This window comes from Tetrao urogallus (genome assembly GCF_951394365.1).
Source record: "Tetrao urogallus genome assembly, chromosome: 2".
NCBI classification, from domain to species: Eukaryota; Metazoa; Chordata; class Aves; order Galliformes; family Phasianidae; genus Tetrao; species Tetrao urogallus.
This window is the reverse complement of record NC_136814.1, coordinates 83916953-83937723: the sequence shown is the minus strand read 5'-3', so window position 1 is coordinate 83937723 and position 20771 is coordinate 83916953. Positions and strand designations below refer to the sequence as shown.

The 20771-nt window shown below is 35.2% G+C and overlaps 1 protein-coding gene across 1 annotated transcript in view; it reads right to left on the bottom strand.

Moving 5' to 3' along the window:
• EYS (eyes shut homolog) overlaps nt 1–20771 on the bottom strand; it is a gene marked incomplete at both ends in the record, with an annotated part of 656806 nt that overhangs the window by 459073 nt on the left and 176962 nt on the right. Inside the window, one exon of the mRNA XM_079532608.1 lies at nt 14982–15103. Within this exon, the coding sequence (XP_079388734.1) occupies nt 14982–15103 (122 nt within the window). The remainder of the gene's footprint in view (nt 1–14981; nt 15104–20771) is intronic.

Here is a 20771-nt window from a genome sequence, read left to right as displayed (position 1 = left end):
CTCCAGTATCTTGGATGTTAGCGATTCACTTCAGTAAAGAAAGAAAACTTTATTCATTCCTTTAAGGACTAGAGGAAAGTAATTGCCATGGTGTGCCAGGAAACTCACATTACATAAAGTTAACATTAGAGCTCAGATGTCTAACAAATCACCTGGAAAACTCTTCATCCTTGAAAGATTACTGAACAAAAGGCTTCCATGTCCCTAGCTGCCTGTTTTCTTGTGCTCTTCCATCTTAACTTAATGACAATCTTTGATGAAAAATCTGGCAGTGTTGGTTTACTGTTGCACCTGTTGGAATTGGTCTCTTCAGTTCCACTTCCCCTTGGAAATCTCTTCCTCTCTGCTACAGTCCAACGTAAAACATGTAGTTGATTCTGGAGATTGTCTCAATGCCCTATTTTTCAGTCTAGCCCTGCTCTGATATTTTCTAAGTTACTGTGCTTTAGCACACAGGTTTTGAGATTAATTCTCCTTGACCTTGGAAACGTGAAAGGAAGAAGCATGTCACTGAAAAAATAAAAACTGCCAACAGCAAGCAGGTAGGAGCCCCTGCAGGCATTTGTTAAACTTGGAAAATACAGCAATGTAACAGTAGGACAATTGACCTCAAAGCTCTTCACCTAATGCACAGAGATGGCACTGACTATCATAAAGAAAAATGAAGTCTTCAGGTATACTGCTGACAACAAAGGGTATCTTTTGCTTTAAGGAAGTAAAGGAGATTGTCTGTGGTCCATTCTTAACCTCACAGGCAAGAAATGAAGAACAAATAAAGGTAATTACAACTGCTGATCTTCATTAGCACAACAACACTATGTAGTAGAAAGCAAGCTGCAACTTTGAATTTTATAAAGAATGATACATGAATATTGCCTTGAAGACAGGTTACTGAGATATTTAGAAAATTTTACATGAAAAATAACTGAATGCAATGCACAATAATTCAAAAGTCTATGCAAATGAGCTCTGCAGAATGATTTGAACTGATTAGATAAAGATTTATCATTTATCTCCGCCACATTTCTGATTGTTTATAAACTCTGAGTACACCTTTGCAGTTTAAGCAGGATGTCTTTATGAGCCTTCTTCAATGTTCTACACCTGTTTTTTTTTTTTTTTTATCTACTCTAAGGACAGCTTCTTGCTGTCTACTTTGGGTCTACTCAATCTCCAAGACAGTAAATCAGAGAAGAACCTGTCTTTGCTCAGTCTGACAGTAAGGCACTACCAAATTCAGTAACAGCATCAGGAAACGACATGAATTAAACGGACTAAGGTTCCAAGTTAAAATATCTTACTCTTTTTTCTAAATTCCAAATACAGAATACACTGGGTACATTATGCTTAAAACAAATTAGGTGCCTGTAAAGAACAGATAACCAAGGACCACTGTAGTATTTAGTATAAAACATGTCAGGTCATTAGGGCATCAGTTAAAAATATAATACCTGTTTCTACCCGTTTTAAGAGCACTAATCAAGCATTTTCAAAACTGCAGTAGTTAATATATATCAAAGTTTATCTGGTGAATCATTTACCATGTGTTACCAATAATCACAGTGACAATTCAACATTATAAACTGAGCATTTTAAAGTAGCCTATATAAAAGTCTACAATTTGTCATTAACACTGGTTAGTCTAGAAAATACTTTAGATAATTAAGATTAAGATATCTCTGGTCTCACATTTGTTAACAGAATAATAAAGTTACACAACAACATGATTCAATTTTAGTAGATTTCACCTTTGCTAGTGATTTAACCTACTATGTCAAATTATCATCTCTTTCTGTTCACCTAATCTTGTATAACTGTAAATTTCTAACAGTATATGAGGCAGAAACATAAAACATTAAAACTAAATTTAATAAAGATCACTTAAAATAAACTTACTTAACTTTACCTACCTACCTACGTATGTATATATGTTCAAAGGCTGCAGTCACCACTAGCTGTGCATGAGATTTCCTTAGTACAAACTCTAAGAAAACAAAATTTGTCTTGCCATGTCTTAGAATCAAACCTTTCAAAAATTGTCTTCTCCTTAAAAAGATTACTGTTATGATAGAAAACTATGAAATCAGACAACAAAAATAATTTGCAATTGGTTTTCAAGTGTCAGTTATGCCTTTATGTGTCTTTGAGAAGATACAATCCAACTTTCTCCTCAGGCTGTCTCACCGAGTTATTTTAATGGAGTAAACTGATGAAAATTTTATGACGGCCCCTTCCTGATACAGAATGAACAAACCAGGAGACATGCATAACAATACTTGTGGCTGCTCGTGGTGTGACTTTTAGATTTGTGCTTCCTTTCCTCTGCTTGTGACCTTCAAAGACAAAATCTTCCTATTTTCACTGCAATAGATCTCTTTCACACATTCAAACTGGCATTTGGCGGAAGCAAATCCTGATTCTGCCCTAGTCTGCTTGCTTTTGCTGAAGAGACAGTGTTGCTTTATAGAAAACCTATAATAGCATACTATCTGTAATTGCAGTTTAAAATTAACAGGTTTTTGTAGTATTTCAATTGATCTATCGGAACAAAGAAGTTCAAATCCCAGGTAAAACCAAGGTGACAATTAGTGAAAATTTAATTATATGTAGAAACTAGTTGTAGGGGAGACAATGCTGATTTTCTAATTATGCACTGTGTAAGTTTACCTATACTAGAACCATCTCTTGTAGTTTATACACGTGTACGTATATAGATATGATAGAACAACATGAAATATAACAATGCATCTCAAAGATACAATTGCTTTATTTGAATATTTCAAGTATATTTTCTAAGCACCTAATTACATGTGTAATTGCTAGAATACTTTTAAAGTAAAAGTAGAATTGCTTACAGAAATGATTGATATTTGTTTCATTACTTTTAAAATTACTTTAATCGCTTTTTAATCTGAGAAAGCTCTTAAATTTTTTTTACTTCCACCAGCCATAAGCCACATACTGCCAATATCACATATGTTAGATTGCATGAATTCTACTCTATTAAGTTTTGTGAAAATATTTTTAATCTTATCCTCATCATCCCAGTGATCTGAAGACAGAAATATGGAAGTCAATGCTGTATTACATTACTGAATTGCTTCACATAACTAAAACACAGTAAAACACGAGGCTCCATTTTCTCCTCCTCATCTCCCAAAACAAAACAAATCATAAATAAAATTCTTAGCAATGAGGAAATTGTGGCTTTCATTCAAAACAGAATGACTCATAATTTAAGATGAAAACTTGCTTTTGTTTAGGCTGTGAAGTTATTTCAGGACAAAATAGTACAGGCTATGTTATAGTACCGTGGCATTAAAACTGACAAATGTATTTATGAAAATTTTGATTCTTAACTACTATTAAATTGCTTTAAGAGATACATAAAATTAGATTTTAACACATGCAACATATTCATTTTATTAATGACTTTTTTTGAATAAAATAAATACAGATATAATAGTAAAGAGAATGAAGAGCTACATGCTGTTCTTCATGGAACTGCTTTTTATCCGTCCTGCATGGTTCACCAGGATATAATGTCAACAGCAGTGCTCATAATATTTTCTAAATTTTGTTCCTTTGTGCATGCATTAGACACTGCTGATGCATGGAACTCTATTCTACGGCTAACAGTGACTGATGGTTTTCTCATTCATTTCTAATTTGCTGTTTTAAAACTATCTGTACCATTTTTTGCTTGCTTGATTAAACTTCATATTTTACTAAGGTTTCCAGGAAAAAAAAAAGTCAACATGATTTTAGAGAACCATCAAATGAAGGGCAAAAGAATAGGCAAAACTGAGCCTACATGAATCATTTGCAACAGACGAGAATTATAACAGATTTGGATTTGAAATAATGAGATAGCGAAGTCTGTCTTGAAAATTCTTTCAGCTATGTTCTTCTGTTCGTTGTGTTATTCTTATCCATTCATGTGGCAGCATCCACAGAGAGGAAAAAGATCATTTCATATCAATATCATTGCCATACAACAAGATGGTGAAAATGACTACTTCTGAAGGTCAGTGAGATTAAAAACAAACAAACAAACAAAAACAACTAAGTTTTGCTAAAAATTGCATTCTCCCTCTAAGGATTATACCATAAGTAGGCTATAGCAAAGCAAATAAATCAAAGAAACAACACTATCTGTTTTCATTTATACTGAAAGCAATTGGGAATTTTTTGTTCAATTGTTTTCATTACACTATATCTCATAATGAACACACAGTTGTTTTTATTTTTTTCTCTCTTACACCCTCATTAAGCCTCATCCACTCTTTCCTTCAGTACTTTAGCTTGTATACCTGTCATCTACTGCTTAACTACGTTATAGTCAAACTTTAAAAAAAAGGAATACCCTAAGACGGTCCAAGCTGCTTCAGGGTGTAAGCCAATGACCTTTATGTGTTTAGCTACCTGTTAGGTTAAAAAACAACAGTGAGCCAGTACTTGTTCCCCAAATCAGTCACGAATTACACCAATCAATGCTAAAGACACAATGATCTCCATCTCACCTCATCATCTGCAAGAGAATAAATGAAAGGGAAGTTCACATCCGTGTTTTCTCCCCCATCCTCACTTCTACCACCAGAGGAGAAATGAATTTCAATAGCAATACAGCTCAGCCTGTCTTCCTTAGTCCTTTCCTTCTGATTTTTTTTTTTTTTTAATGTTTCCATATGATCATGTCTAAATATTGTTGAATTAATATCACTTCTCCATATTTTTCCACTTATATTATGCCTAATTATTATAAATACTGGTATGACAAACATCTTTCTGGGCATACAAGGATCTTGCTGTTTTAAAGCATCTGAATTCTGAATGTGTATTAGAACTGCAAATACTGAGAACTGCAAATATAAAATTCCACATTTCACATGCATAGAGAGGAGTTAAAGTGCAGAATGACTCTTATTTATGTTTTATGATTAAAACTATCTACTGATTGCAAAATTTTGAGCGATATACATATTAAAACTGATGAAAAATCTGATTGATGACAAAAAAGTAAGAGAAATTTGCAAAAACAGAGGCAGGAAGAAACTTTGGAGGTTGTCCAGTTCTGGATCTTGTCCTGCTGGGTTTTGAGTATCTCCAAAACCTTTATGGACAACATATAATGGTATTTAATCACTGTTACAATAAATAAGATTCCATTACATTTAAATAGACTATCTCACATTTCTGTTTGTACCCACTGAATCTTGGCCTTTGGCTGAGCACAGCTGAGAAAAGTCTGGCTCCGTCTTTTTTACTTGTCCCCACCCCTCTGGTATTTACATACACTGACAAAATTATCCATTAACAAGTCATATTATCAAATGATATCAAATTAGCCAGACATGCTTTTCTGTTTGCAAATCCATGCTCCTGACCACATTCCTTCATTGCTGCATGTGGAAATGATTTCCAGGATTATTTGTTCCATAATCTTCCCACAAACCGAGGCTGACTGCACAGTAGTTCCCCAGATCCACCTTCCTTTTCTTGAAGAGAGCGGTGACATGTTCCATTTCTGGCCTTCCCTCTTCTGATTTTATTTTCTTCTTTACTTCCATTTTTTGGTTTTCTTCCAATTCTCAAGAACCTTTGCCAATCATCTAAACTTTGCAAAGATAATCAGGAGTGGGCTGACAGTGATTTCCTCAGAAATCATGGACACATTCTATCAGGTTCTTGCAGATGGGAGTCTCTCAATACTATCATCTATCCCATCCAGGGCTGCTTTGTGGCTCAGCTCCAGCTGATTCAGATGCTTCCCTGGACAGAATTTCCAGTGCCTCCTCTGTTCTCAGGTCTCTGAACCTATTCTGTAGCTGCAAAACCACTGATAAGGGAGGAGCCCTCATCCTAATGTTGATGACAAGCTTCCAGACTTCATCATCACAGCCTCCATTTCCCAATCTCATAAACACAGACTGTGCCTGTTTTCTCCTTCACTGCACTTACACTATCCCACTCTCCCTTCCAACCTTTGCAGTCCTGTGATTCTGAGTTGCAAAAGTTCTTACTGGAAGCTATTTGGAGAAACTCCTGACCAGAACACTTGGACTGCATTGTAACACTTCTGAGAGGAAATTTCTGTATCTGCATGTGCCAAATGACCGTTTGCTATGTTTGCCTTTTGCTTTGTAATTTGTTTTTGCACATTAGCAAAGAAGTGAAGTGATTTAAGAAAGTGCACCTTACAGCTGATGACTGTGAAGTTCTTGGTCAGAGCACTGAAGGTTTATCCTCCCTGACACAGCCACTGAATCAAAGGTGAAGCAGAAGAGATGGAAGCAGAGACCTCCAACCCACCCATAGAACAAGGAGGCAACCAAGAGGTACACTGTTTGCTTTGGAGTCTGAGGGATTTGGGGCAGAGAAACTACAGTAGAACAAAATAGGTTTGGGTCATCCATCCATTGGGACTCAGGCATCAGTAGGACTTAATAGGATGGCTTTTCTTATTTCCCTTTTCTTACACAATGCCTTTGTAAATGAGACCTCTTTAAGCTTCACTTTCATGAACATCCAGGAATGAAATGTAATCGAAACAGCTTGCAATTCTTCCCCCACCCCCCCACCCCAGTTTCCTCTTAGCTAAGCATCAGGATGTTTTTGCAGACCAGTAGCAGGACAGAATGGTCCTAGTGAGCTAGTTGCATCAACAGGCTTCATGGATCAGAAAATGGAGAGGCTGGGAGAAGTCTTTTGCCAAGTTTCAGTTTTGTTTACGGCCTCCAGTGCTTCTGACATTGCAGCCAGGAAGAGTTTGGCAGGAAATGGCTGTTTATTCTCTTAAAAAGAGTCTGTCTCATTTACCCTGCAGTTGGGTCAGCCTGATACAGGCTTGGTGCTGTGATCTTGATGGTATGGGACTATATGATCTTGTAGATCCTTTCCAATCTTGTGATTCTATGATTGTGATTCACTATACTTAGCAGTTCAAGTTCAAGTAACTGCAGTCTTGGAGAAGATGTTACTCTTTCAGTGATCTCTGGAGCTGCATAGTCTGATGACAGGCTACCATAGCTCATTTACTTGGATACACAGATCCTCCTCCAGAGCACATGTACATCCTGCAGGCAGGGACACTACATCCCCTGACATAGCCTCAGCAAGAGGCCCCAGGCTTCTCTGCAGCCCCAGGGCTGAATAATTGCACCCTTCTTTGGGAACTCAGTCTGTTGTGTGATCTATGATGTGCAGGGATAGTTATTCCAGCGGGTAGTTGGGGACTGTACCCTGCAGCATCTTGCCACCATTGCTAAGCATATAGAGTCTCCAACAGAATTTCTGGCCCCCTGCTACCATGCTGCCTCCCTTGACTGTGCTCTAGGCCAGCTAGTAACACACGCCCTCTCTTCCACTTGCTGAAGAAATGCTTAATTCTCCCTTATAAGAAATCAGCTGGAAACAAAAAGCTGAAAGCCCATTTTTTAAAATCAAGGAAAGTTGACAGTGAGGCTTGTGAAAAGCTGCAACATCTTGCTAGCCATTACAACATTCTGTAGCTGTTCCTTTCCAGGAGCAGGAGGCTTCCTGAAGCTCCTCAAAGAGTTTCAGAAGTTCTCTGGTGACTGCGGATGAAGTTCCCAGAAAGTCTAGAATCTATCAGTCCGCAGCCCAGAAACCACTGTGCAAACTGCTGCATGTTAGGTGCACTCATATTTGTATATTATTTATATTAAAAGTGTAGAATTTAACAGTATTTGGGGTTTTTTTGGGGGGGGGGGAGGTTATTTGTTTGTTTGTTTTAAACCTACAGTATGATGAATTTGGGTAAGTTTTAGCACATTTCATGCACTCACAATTACCTCAGTTTTAGAAATCATTTTCTACTTCCTCCATTTAACCAATGTTCAACAAACTGATCATTTTGTGTCTCTCTGGGGGTCTGAAACCAAAAGATATTATAAAGTTATTATAAATAAATATATATTATATATATTATAAACAAAAACACATCACAAAGTGATTTGATGTGCCAGGAGGAACAATGCTACTGTTTGAGAAGTGAAAGTTGATGAGCTGGCTTAGTGCATTTCCATGCCTTGATATTAATTTCACAAGAAATGCTGTATTTCATTAGGATTTTAAGTAAAAAGTATAGTAAGTATACTTTCAGAAAACTGTTAAATAATGGTCAAAATCTCCCCCAAGGGCTTCAACATGTCAGTGACTTTTTTAGTACATATTACGGAGCAATATTTTGTTGTTTGCCTCAGGCAACAGAAACCCTAAAGCTGATTTCACACAATGCATTGTAATAGGCAGCACACTACACATTTTCAGTTGTTAGTATCATTACCAGTGATAAAACCATAAAACACTTGCTGTCTTTGGAGGAAACACTTGTTTGCTCTTTCACAATTTCTTTTAGATAATTCATTACTACATCTCCCTACTGGCTAAATAAATCTTTTGAAGATGAGTTTGTGTAAGAGACTCACACATAATTGGATAGTAGCGTAAAAATAAAATTATGAGTCACAACAGAAGATGTCAAAAGCATAACAGTGATACATTTGGGGAAACATCTCAGCAGCAAGAGAGAAAGAGCTCACCAAAGAACCCTGAAAAAATGCCAGTTTGGAAGCCAGATGCTGCCTACAAAAAAAGGTTCCAGAGTTTGGCATCTGGGACTACTAAATGCCAAGCTGATTCCCATCTGTAGGAAAAGCTGTTTACTGCTTCTGGGAAAGAAAAAGTAAGAAGGAATATGGCAGTAGTTTAAAGGACTGCCAGTGAAAACAGAAGGCAGACTGAACTCAGCATTCAAATTAGAATCATATCACAATTGACTTTTTATTTCCATGATAGCTTAAAATCTCTTAATTCAGAAATAAGCATAACCTTAAAAATATAGTGGACTCACATAATCATTTAGGTTGGAAAAGACCTCTAAGATCATCAAGTCCTACCGTTAACTTACCACTTCCAAATCTACAACTATACCATGCCCCCGAGTACCACAAGTACATGTGATGCATAAATATGCATTCTTTACTTACAGATCTGTAACATATTCTTGAAATAACCTGGGAACCACCTGCTTCTACAACTTAACACAGAAGAATTCTTGCATAATTTTAAGAAAGTGCAGAGACTACTTTTAACTTTTCTAAATAAATTTTCTCCAGAAGGGGGAAAAAAGAATGAAACAGTATGCCGTTTTCTGTACCAACAGTATAATCAAAGCTCATGGTATGTGCAACACTGAACATTTCCTAATGAAATACCTAGTCATTTTTTAAGAACGCTGACCAGGTAACTGACAGTTACACTAATGAAAAACTAGTTTTTGATTTTGAAAAAGATAACTTGGCTTCAAATACTAACAGGCAAAATGGTGAGTCATGGGAAGAAACATATGAACTGACAAAATAACAGGAAGGAGACAGATTAAATCTAGCTCTTGTTGACAGCTTGATTACCCAAATAAGTATAGATGAAGAAAGATATACCTTCATTTTTACTTAGTGTAGTACCTGTACAGGGTACTATGCTAAATAAAGATAATAGTAAAAGTACTATTTGAAGGAGAACTACCAACAAATACTTGAACAACTTGAGATGAGTTAAGAACTCAAAAGTCCTCCACTACAAACATAGCTCTATACTTCAAATGGAATCTAAATGCTAGTAGGAAAGTCAAAACCTCATGCAGGATAGGAGAAGAAACAAGTTTTTAAATGACTGTTTAAAAACAGACAACATTTTTGCACATTATCAGTAATTTTTCTAAAGCAATTAATGAACTCAGGCCCCATATTTAAAGATAATTTAAAGAGCAACTTTCACCTTTGCAGGAGTTAGTGGGAGCCAGGTGTTTTAGCATCATTCATCTCTGAAAAGGAAAAGCTAGCTCCTAGAATTAAAGACATACCAATAACACTGAAAACCACCTGTAAGGCTGCTGAAGGGTAACATTACTCAGGTCTAGTAAAGAAAACACTGTAACTGTTATAAAAGATACAAGATCAATAGAATCACAGAATCACCTGGGTTGGAAAACACCTTCAGGAACATTGAGTGCAACTACTAAACTGTTATTGGTGCCACATCCATTTATCACTTAAATACATCCAGGGATGGGGATTCTGCCACTTCTCTGGGCAGCCCATTCCAATATGTGGCCCTTTTTGCAAAGAAATCCTTCTAATATCTAATTAAAATCTTTTCTAGTACAATCTCATTTCTTTGCATCTTATGCCTTATCACCTGAGATAAGAGACCAGCACTCTCCTCACTGCAACCTTCTTTCAGGTGGTTGTAGATAATGGTAGAGGTCTCTCCTCAATCCCCTTCTCCAGAGTGAACTTCAGCTACCTCAGCTGGTCCTCACAACTCTTTTCTAGTACCATCACCAACTCTGTTTCTCTTTTCTGCATACTGAACCCTAAAAAATGCCACTATGATTAGCTGCAACAGGATTGAAATCCTTTCACTAGGGTTCATTGAGCATGGCCAACCAATCAGATCTTCACCCAGCAAATCTGTTGTAATGCTATCATGTAATAAAAAACATAGCAATGACAGTGAGGTAGAGTCCCAGGCTATAATGAGTAAGCATAAGACCAAGTGCAGCAGCTGTGGATGCAAAAACAAAGGAAAAAGGGCTCTTACCTTCAGAAGGCCTCAGTTAGGCAAGGATCTCCAGAGAGATATCCTTACCCCACTGCCAACCTTTAAGTGAGGTCTGGGAGGCATGGATCCTGACTGTACTCCTTCCAGTCACTCAGGTGCATTGCATGCACCTGAGCTCCCCTGGGTTGGCCATGCCTTCCACCAGGTGCTCAATCACTGTTTCATGCTATAACTTATCATTTTCACTACACCTGTCCAAGCCACTGGCAGCCAGTTTCTACAGGAGAATGCTGTGGGAAAGTCAAATACTTTACTAAGATCCAGGTAAACAACCTTCAAAGCCTAAAGCCTATCTAATAACAGTCATTTTTGTCACAGGAGATCAGGTTAGTCAATCAGGACAAGCCATTTATGTATACGCGCTGCCAGCATTTGATCACTCTATTGTCCTGCATACGCCATTACATGACACTTGTGATGTTCCTTATAATAGTTTCAACAACTAATACTGCCAAGTAACATGAACCTATGGGATTAGGCCTAGGTATAGAGTACACATGGTTAATTCTCCAAGTTTTAAAGTCATATTGATTAAAGCCAAGTTTCAAGTTATTCTATATAATTAGAAATGTTTCATCTATAAAACTACATTGCCTATTATTTTGATAGAAGAGTTTAAGAGATTTTCACTTAAAGTTTCTCCTAGTTAAGGTAGTAACAGCAAAGGAGACCCATAAGCTTTAACTAGACTTCATTGTTAGTAAGGCAGAACCTTAGACGGACCAGTAAAGATGGTGCAATACTAGAGAGGAGAAACTGGGAATTCAGTTGATAATAGATGCATCTGTCTATATGTGATCAGAGACAAAACTGGAGAGTTTATGCTGTTGTGAGAATTGCAGCAAGGGTCACAGTGTACTAGAAATACATGCAGGTGTAAGTTCATTTATTTGTTGAGCCTGAAAACTGAAAATAGAATTTTTTTTGTCAGCTAAACTAAAACCAGATTGAAATCCAGTCCTGTGCAAAGCATTTGACTGTCCTTCACTAGAGCCTTATCCCCAAATTGGAGGGATGTGGATTTGATGGACAGATAAGGAACTGTTTGGATGGTCAAACTCCCAACTCCCATATCTAAGACAGATATTAGTGGCAAGTGGTGTTCTTCAGGGAACTCTATTGAGACCAGTGTTACTCAACACCTTTGTTAGTGACATGGACAGTAGGACTGAATATATACTCATTTGTGGATTACTCCAGTTTTTGTGGTTTGAAGACATATAATCTGGGGGTAACAGATAGAACTACATGACTTCTAAGATCTCTTTCAACACAAATCATGCTATGACTCCAAACAAATTATGTAAAAAATAATTTGCATTTGACAATTCAATCTTAACCATTGATTCAGGCTTTTTCTTATTCTAAAATTTTTATCCTGATTTTTATTTTTATTTTTTAAATGATGCATCTGGGAAGACCTTTCTTTCTCAATATTAGCCTGTTCTTTATATCACTATCAAGGGAACCCATTAAAAAACATTCAGTTTTGGCACACTTGTTGATCTTCCAGTTTTGTCAGCAAGTTTTCATAGCAAGGTTAAAAAAAAAGGAGTAGTGCTAGTTAAAATGTTAGATAATTTCTCAACTACTAATTAAGGTGTGCTATTTTTCTCGTTATCACAGATTTGAAACTTGGTACAATTTGTTTTTGTTTTTTTTTTTTTTTTTTAATTATATGCTTTTCTGTTTATCTTTTGACACCAAATGTATTTTTATGGTATTGCATATAAATCATCTAGTTTTTCAAGAAATCTTATCAGATGGAATTGAAAGTATTTAGAGAAAGTAAGAAAATGAGGATTATCAAAGGCATGTTAACTACTACTAAAGCTATGTTAACTATCCATTCCCTTAAATTAGAAGAAGAAGCAATATCAATGGTGTGGTTAAGATCAAACAGATTGAGAAAATTCTGAATCTTATTAACTGAACTTGTACCAGAAAAATGAACACTGTCAGAACATGGGCATAGGCACGGTCAAGACACAAGACAACTGCATGGTTTGTCACTGCATACCATTGCAGTGTTTGGCATGGTTTTGGTTGAGACAGACTAGCACTCATTGAAAGCAATAGCTAGGCACAGCTGAAGAGTTAAAATAAGCCAATGATCTTTTCTATCAGGCGAATAAGAACAGTTATCCTGTTTTAGAGACTACACTTAATTTTAAAGAATTGGCTGGATGTCACTGAAATCAGAAACTCAGCATACTCTGCACCTGCCCTGCTTACCTACCAGGAAAATGAATATTTTTTATTTTATTTTTTAAGAGGGGTGTTAAAAACAGTAACAGAGAGGGAAAAAAGTCTTTTTTATATGTTAAGAGTAATAGTGAAAAAAAGCAGAATATCTTATCTGTGGATGTACATAGACTATAGTAACTATAATGACTGAAATGAGATTGCATTAGATTATACAACAAAAACATTGGTCTAGTCTCATTTGTTGTGGTTCCTAAGTCTCAAGCTCCCAGTCTCAATTACAGGTATCTTAGAATAAGTTGTTTTTTTTTTTTTTCCTTTGACTTATCATGAGGTTTATACATAATGAATCAGTGGTATGTCTGATATGTCAAACAGGACAAATAACTGTGAGGAAAAATGTGTAGTGCATACACTAACTGAATTTTCCCATAAACATTTTCTGTAGCAGTTCAGTATGTGATGAATCCAGAAAAAGTACTTTTTGAACATTTTTTTTTTTTCTTCATTTTACAATAGGGAGTCCTTGCCCTTATGCTGTTGATCCAGGCATGAATAAAAGCTAAAGAAGCCAAGTTACCTTCTGCAATATATATCACACTTTGAGAAGCTGAAGGAATAGGTAAAATGTAAAGATAAGTAACCGCCACTGCAAAATATTCAAACACCATCCTTGAAGACACTGAAATTACATTAGCTTATATAATCCATCGTAACATGCAAGAATTAAAATTGCCATAATGTAACAGCTAATTAGAGATAAGCATTTCATTAGAATTCTAAAAACAACTAAAATTTTCACAATAAAAGGAACTCTATAAAAAAAAACTTCAGCAATTGCTTTTTCATAGCCCAGAAAACTCAAATAAGGGAAGAAAGGCAATTCAAAATATCTTAACATATTTTCTCAACTATACTAGTCTTCTTTTTGATTACTAAACTGAAAAACAACATCTACCAAAAGTATACATCTAACAATAAATATAAATGCTCTAAACTATACTATGTACATATAAATAAATATCTCAATATATAAATTAATGCACAAAGTAAAAAAAAAATCACTAAGTTCTATATGCCTCTTCTGACATTTTTAAGAGAAAAAAAATAAATCAATTTTAAATTCAAGAGATTAGGTAAAAAAACACCTGCAAAATTAGAATTTTTCCTTTCAAGTCACAAGTAAAAATCGCATTTAGCCCAAACTAAATCTTGCTTTTCTCCTTCTGACCCTCATAATCCAAACTATGTAATTACATCAGGGTTGATAATGAAATGATTCAAATAAAAAAAGTTATAAGAATAACAGACAAGTTAAAATTGTCCTTGGTGCTAGGGAAATTATTTGCCTGTTTCTAACTGTGGTACATTTTCTTCTTATTTACAGTCTGTATTAACAGGAATAGTATCACTGTGCAACAAACCATACTTTGTATACTTGTTACATTGTTACCTATTAAGAGTTTACATTCAGATAAAAAAATAATTGTTCTAGTATTGGCATTATAATTTGATGAACTTGGTATAGATAATCTCTGACTATAAATAATGGAAATTGATTCTTCATGGAGTTTTTATCCTCATAAAACACATAATTTAAAATCATAAATGTGTGGATGAAATGAAGGATAGCATTTGTGTTAGAAATAATATGGTTAGTATCAAATCCTCACACTTTCTTTCAATGTGGCTGTAAATTTTAGATAAATTACTTTTTCTTTTTGGATTTTAAGTCACAAGGTGGCAGCAGTGATATAATCTCCTCATCTAAAACTGCAAAAACACATTCACTCCCACTACTTTAACTCTTAAAACTTCTCCATTGCTTACAGGGCATAAATGACAGAAAGAGATTGTGTATTTTCTTTGACAATGTGCAGCTCCAGATTACTCACTAAGTGTTTTGAATTGATGCTTTGTTTTTTTTTTTTAATTTTCCATCAACAATTCATTATGTTTGCTGACTTCAAATGAATGTGCAGTGAAACAGTGTATCCACGACAGCAGTTGTTTGCTCATCTTTCTGTAATAACACACCATTCACAGAGCTGAGAAATAAAAGAATAACTGGATACATAAGCTTGTCAGTTCTGGAACATAATCATGAAGTGCGAAGGTGGAATGCTTACCGATAGCTGTTGAAAAGATCTGTGCAGGTGCCATTATTTCTACAAGGCTCTGAGTCACATTCATTTGACTCATTTTCACAAAATTTTCCTTCCCATCCAGGCAGACAAACACATTGGTATCTCTGCAATGCATGACAGAACATAAATTATCTGTTACTTTTTTAAAATTTTAAAAGAATACATTTACAAGGGGTATTATTATTATTGTAACTGCTATTTCTTGTCTTCAAATGGGTGATTCAACATTTTAAAACTAAAAAAAAAAAAAAAAAAAAAGATCTATTGCCAGTTTGGCCCACTAATGTGATGAAAAGAGGGTAGGGTATGAAGCATGAGACATTACTTACTATCTTTTTGCATCATCAACTTGTATTATAATAATTTACTACCTCTTCCTCCCTCGATCGAGAATGGTAGCAAAAGGTAATACCTCTCCCATAAAACTACCTTGTCTCCTTTGCCTAAAGCACAGGTATTTTCAACCATCTTGAGTTGTATTGCTGAATATGCAGTCCAAACAGAACTCAATATAAAATAATTTATCATGGATATGTTTAATATTTTTAATTGCGAAATTGTGCACAAGTATCTCAATTGTACAATCGTAGACAACTTACAACATAAGAACTATTGTCTCTTTTTAGGTGTATTAGATAGTAATAAAAACTGCATAATTTAAAGTATTCTGCCTCTGCAGTGGCAATTCTTAATAGATAAATGATCAGATGTGAATGCAAAATTTGATTGAATTGAGTAAAGTTTTTCAGCAGCACATACATCCACCTTTAAATGGCATATATTATAGAATCTTTTTGATCACATTGCAAAGCTGTATCAAATCGTAATCACACCATACTATTATCTCAAGCCTCAAACTTATTATCTTGTAACTTCATGCAAGGGAGTGTTTGACAGTTTCACAGAAGTTAAAAGCATAAAGCATCTTCTCTCTGCCTACGTTCTAAAACAAAAGAGAAAGGTGAACATCTGCTGAATTGAATATTCATTAGAGATGGGCAGCACAGCAAACACTTCCATTCAGCAGAAGTTTTAATTGCTTCTTTTGTAACATGCTTACTTCTAACAAGGCTTCTTTCTATCAGGAGTTAAGAAATGCTTTAATGGTAAGCATGACTAATGCATATTATTTCATTACTTGCTAAGCATTGCAATAGGCTTCAGGGTAGATTTTAAAACCTATTAAATTCAATGTAAATTGGAAAACATTAAGAAACAAACAGCAAAAAAGTTCAAGGGTTTTTTAAAGCTAACTGCATAAATAAGCTGCCGTAGCATGAAGATCAAATGTATAACGTATCAGTGTTCCGAGTGCAGATCATCTTGTAGCGTTTTAACCACCTGTACTTTGGAAATAGACATACACGATTGTGTTTAAAACAGACCTGGGCTATGAACTTAAATATGGTAAACAGGAATTAATTTCTCAATACAGTTTAAAGATAAAGGAAGTGTCAGAACTTCAGAACAAATGCACGTTTTTGCAATTGTCCTATGCTTTTCTTTAAGTTCCGATAATATTCTTACCTACTCCTGAGAAATAAAAGCTTAGAGTATTTTGTTGGAAGAAAGGCATCAAAATTGAAAAGTAAGGTAATTGTTCAAAAACAAGCTTGGAATGGTTGCTGTGAAGCATCAGAAGGTGTGAAACAGCTGAACTGTTTCCAATATTCATAATTCAATTACTTACATGTATATTCTTCTACAGCTGATCAAGTCAGCTCTCATGCAAATGGATCTGTATATAACGCATTTGTGATCTGTATTTTTTCCCAGCTCGATGAATCTCTTTTGTGCTCATAGTGACTAGCAAAGATGTGAACTTGGTTAGGACATATGGATGGATATGGATTTTCTGAATGCAACAAGATGTATTTTAAAAGCCAGAATACAAAAGTGCAGGCCTTTATCCTCAGTTAAAGTAGGGCATTAAGAAAATTAGAACTTGTCTACAACTTCTTAACAAATAAAAATCAGAAAACAAATAATTTTGCCAAAGAAAGGAAAAAGGAAAAAAATGTTGAGATAGAAGACACAGATGTATGGGCTAGTAATACAATCTATTACATCACAGACACATCCAAATTAACTGTTAACTATTTTAACTGGACAGTTTTTCTGATATTTCCTCCATTTCCTGCACAAGTATCAGCACATCAAAATAAATAATAGGAACAAATAAGCATGCCACAAACGCAATGCCAAAAGCAGGGACAACTAAGCCATATTTGCAAGTAACTATTAGACACTTAATAACTGTTCTACTAGCAGGATAGGCTTTCACATATATCAAGAATGTGACAATGATTTTTTTTTCTCATTATTTCCAAAAACCCTTCCAGAAATTGATTAAAAAGTAGAAGTAAAAGGAGGCTGAAAACCATCCTGTTTAGAAAGCAGTAGTATTTTGTGTCAGGTTCTATAAAAAGCATCTAATGATCAGCTAATGAAATTCTATGCTTTGCAGATTATTTCTCACTTTAGGAGAGCTGTCACATCCAGCACAACACACAACTCACATGCACGTATACTATGCATGGATGCAGTACATATAAATAAGAAAAAGTCATTATTTCATCTTTGTATTCCAGTTTAGGCCAACTGAAGATGCCAGATTACAATAAATTGTAAGTAGAGATAGATAAAATAGATATAAATAAGATAAAGAAAATAATGCAGAAAAGGACCTGCAAGTTCTTACAGACAGGAAGATGAATGAGGCAGTGGTATGTCCTGGAAATAAAGGCAGCTAATGATCCACTGGGCTGCCACAGGGGAAGCGCTGGCAGTGAATGGAGGGAAGTGACCATTTCCTATACACAGCCTTCAGTGCTGTGTCCAAGTCTGGGTCCCCAGCACAACAGACACATGGACAGACTGCAGAGATCAGGAAAGGGCCACCAAGATGCCTGACAAACTTGAGCATCGTTCCTATGATAAAAGACTGGAAGAAGGAAGACTGTCATGGTACAGCATGCATCAAACAATGCAGAATGACAAAATGCTGTGCTTGGAAAGTTTGAGGTGAATCGTGCAGGAGAGTGGAAGAATGGAATCTGATAGTTATGTATTTCTTCCTTTTTATTTTAACTATGTACTGCTATCCATATTAGACATGAAAATAAACGGTGCTTCTGAGTTCCTCCACATCATCTTTTGCTTGCTCTCTAAACAATGCAGTAAATGTATTGACACCTGAACAAATATCCAAAATAAAAATGTCATAGTAAAAGAAGGGAGATTTAGACTGGATATAAGGAAAATATTTTTATAGTAAGTGTAATGAAGCACAGGAATGAGTTGGCCAGAGACATGGTGAATGCCCCATTCATGGAGATGTTCAAGATCAAGTTGGATGGGGCTGTGAGCAACCTAATCTAGCTGTAGTTCATTGCTGAGGAGTGGGACTAGATGACCTTTAAATGTTCCTTCCAACTGAAACAATTCTATGACTATGACAACTATAAGCATACTAATGTGTCATTATCCAATTAATTGTGTGGATAGTTAAGAAAACAATATTTGAGAATATATTTTTTAACACTGTAATTGAAGAATTCATAATTTTCTTAAGCCTTACTCACTGTTATTTTACTGGAAAATGGTGAATAAATATCTGGCAAATAGAAACTACAGTGAGAAAGTTTCATCATGCACAACCAGAATCTGAATTACAAACAGGCTTATCTTCAAGCCTGAACTTGCAGGTGTAGGTTGAGAATAATTTTTACCCTACAGAGCTAAATACCAAGGATTCTTTCCATGTGGAGTACAGAATTAAAAAAAAGTAATTTCACTTTCAAAGATAATATTGAGTTGGTGCATTTTTAGAAGTTGTAACAGCCTTTTATTTCTTGGTAAACAGAAAGAACAAAAAAAGATGAAAAATTGCTGGAAACAGAAATACTCAAGCAGAAATCTCTACTTCTCTGAACCCAGTGCGCCAGCCAGACCATGCTTCCTGCAGTGGAACTCTTTCTGTTAAGGATGAGCACACAGTAAGATCACTCATCACTGCCTCATATTGTGAGATGTGTTCCAGTACGAAAGTCCAAAGTTTGCCGTTGAGGTTTTCATTTTTATTTTTTTCCCCCCAGAAAGTGACAGTATTTTTGCCTCTGCATAATACTTTTCATCACAGAATTCTTCTCTGTGGAAGCTGTCTTCTTCCTACAGAAAATCTCCATGCAACTTTGTCACAACTAATAGCAGTCATTTAATCTCATGAAATAAATGTGAATACAGAAATGTAAGCATCTGTGAAATCATACTCGTTATTGTTCTTAACAATTGAACTCAACATTATTTAAGAAGCATTTTTTGTTGATTTTAGGGTCTTTTCTGAATTGCCACTTTAATACTTCACTTTTATTATTTATCAATTTACATAAAAATTCGGATCTAAGCCATATCTGAAGGCTGGCTTTAAGAAAGGAGGGGAGAGACTCTTTAGCAGAATCTGCTGTGATAGGACAAGGGGAGATAGTTTCAAGCTTAAAGAGGGTAAATTTAGGTTACATATAAAGAAAAAGTCTTTTACAGTGAGGATGCTGACGCACTGGGACAGGGTGCCAAGAGATGTAGTAGATTACTCCTTGGAGACTTCCAAGGCAAGACTGGATCAGGCCCTGGGCAACCTGATCTAGCTATGCACGTCCCTTTTCATTGCAGAGGAGCTAAACTAAATAACTGTTACAGGTTCCTTCCAGCTCTAAGGATTCTATGATATTCACTGACATTTTTCTCATTTTTCAATATGACATCGTCTTCATTACGCAAGTCTTTGCATTTTTGTTCTTTATACATATATACACACATACATAAATTCAAAAACAAAGGAAACAAACAAAAATTCCCACCTTTTCATCTTAGTTGGTTTAAACATAACTTTAATCTTCACTAAAGAAAACCACTTAAAATATCCACGCAGAGTGAAATCCACGCAGAGTGAAATCCTAACATTTCCTAACAATTACATTACCTTTCCTTTCTACAATAATGAATTTAGCTGTACCTAAAAGCATATAGGAACAGCAAATTTATCAATGGTGTCAGTTTTCTTTTGCTTGTGAAGTGACTTCTGAGATGAGTACGTACAATAAGCCTGCTTCTTCCTTGTGTTGAAGATACACCTGATTTTTCTAATATTAGTTACCAGATACAGTCAGATTGTCTATATCAAGGCAAAAAAAACCCAAACAAATCATTTCTGGGGGTAAGTGCTATGAGGATTACAGTATGATTAATACTGATATTAACTTGATAAATTGTCATAATAAGTGATATTAAATACTAAACTGAAAGGGAAGTACGAAACATGGATTCGGAAATGTAGAAAAATCACTGTCAAAAGTATATTTTGTAAACATTGCTACAAGAAAATAGCTCAGCTAGAGCACATATCCATTTACAGTGTCAAAGTGATCTTTGTGATCTTTTTTAAGCACTGAAAAAAAATGTGAAACACTAGGTTAAATAAACTAATACCAAATAGTAGCAAGATAAATTGATAAAGCAATATGGATTTTTAGAAGTTAAACCTCAAAGTCTGATATTGAAAATGCTAACTAGTAATATTTATTCATTCTTTTAAAATCTATTTATATTCTTCTGCCTTGAAATTATTACAAGTTCTGTACTAACTGATTAAAATATTTTTTATTTAAATTTTAAGAAAAGCATTTTAAGTTCACTTATCTGTCCAGTCTTTTAAATGATTAATGCATTAAATGAGTAGGGTGGAGTATATATAAAACAGACAAAGGCTGTGTT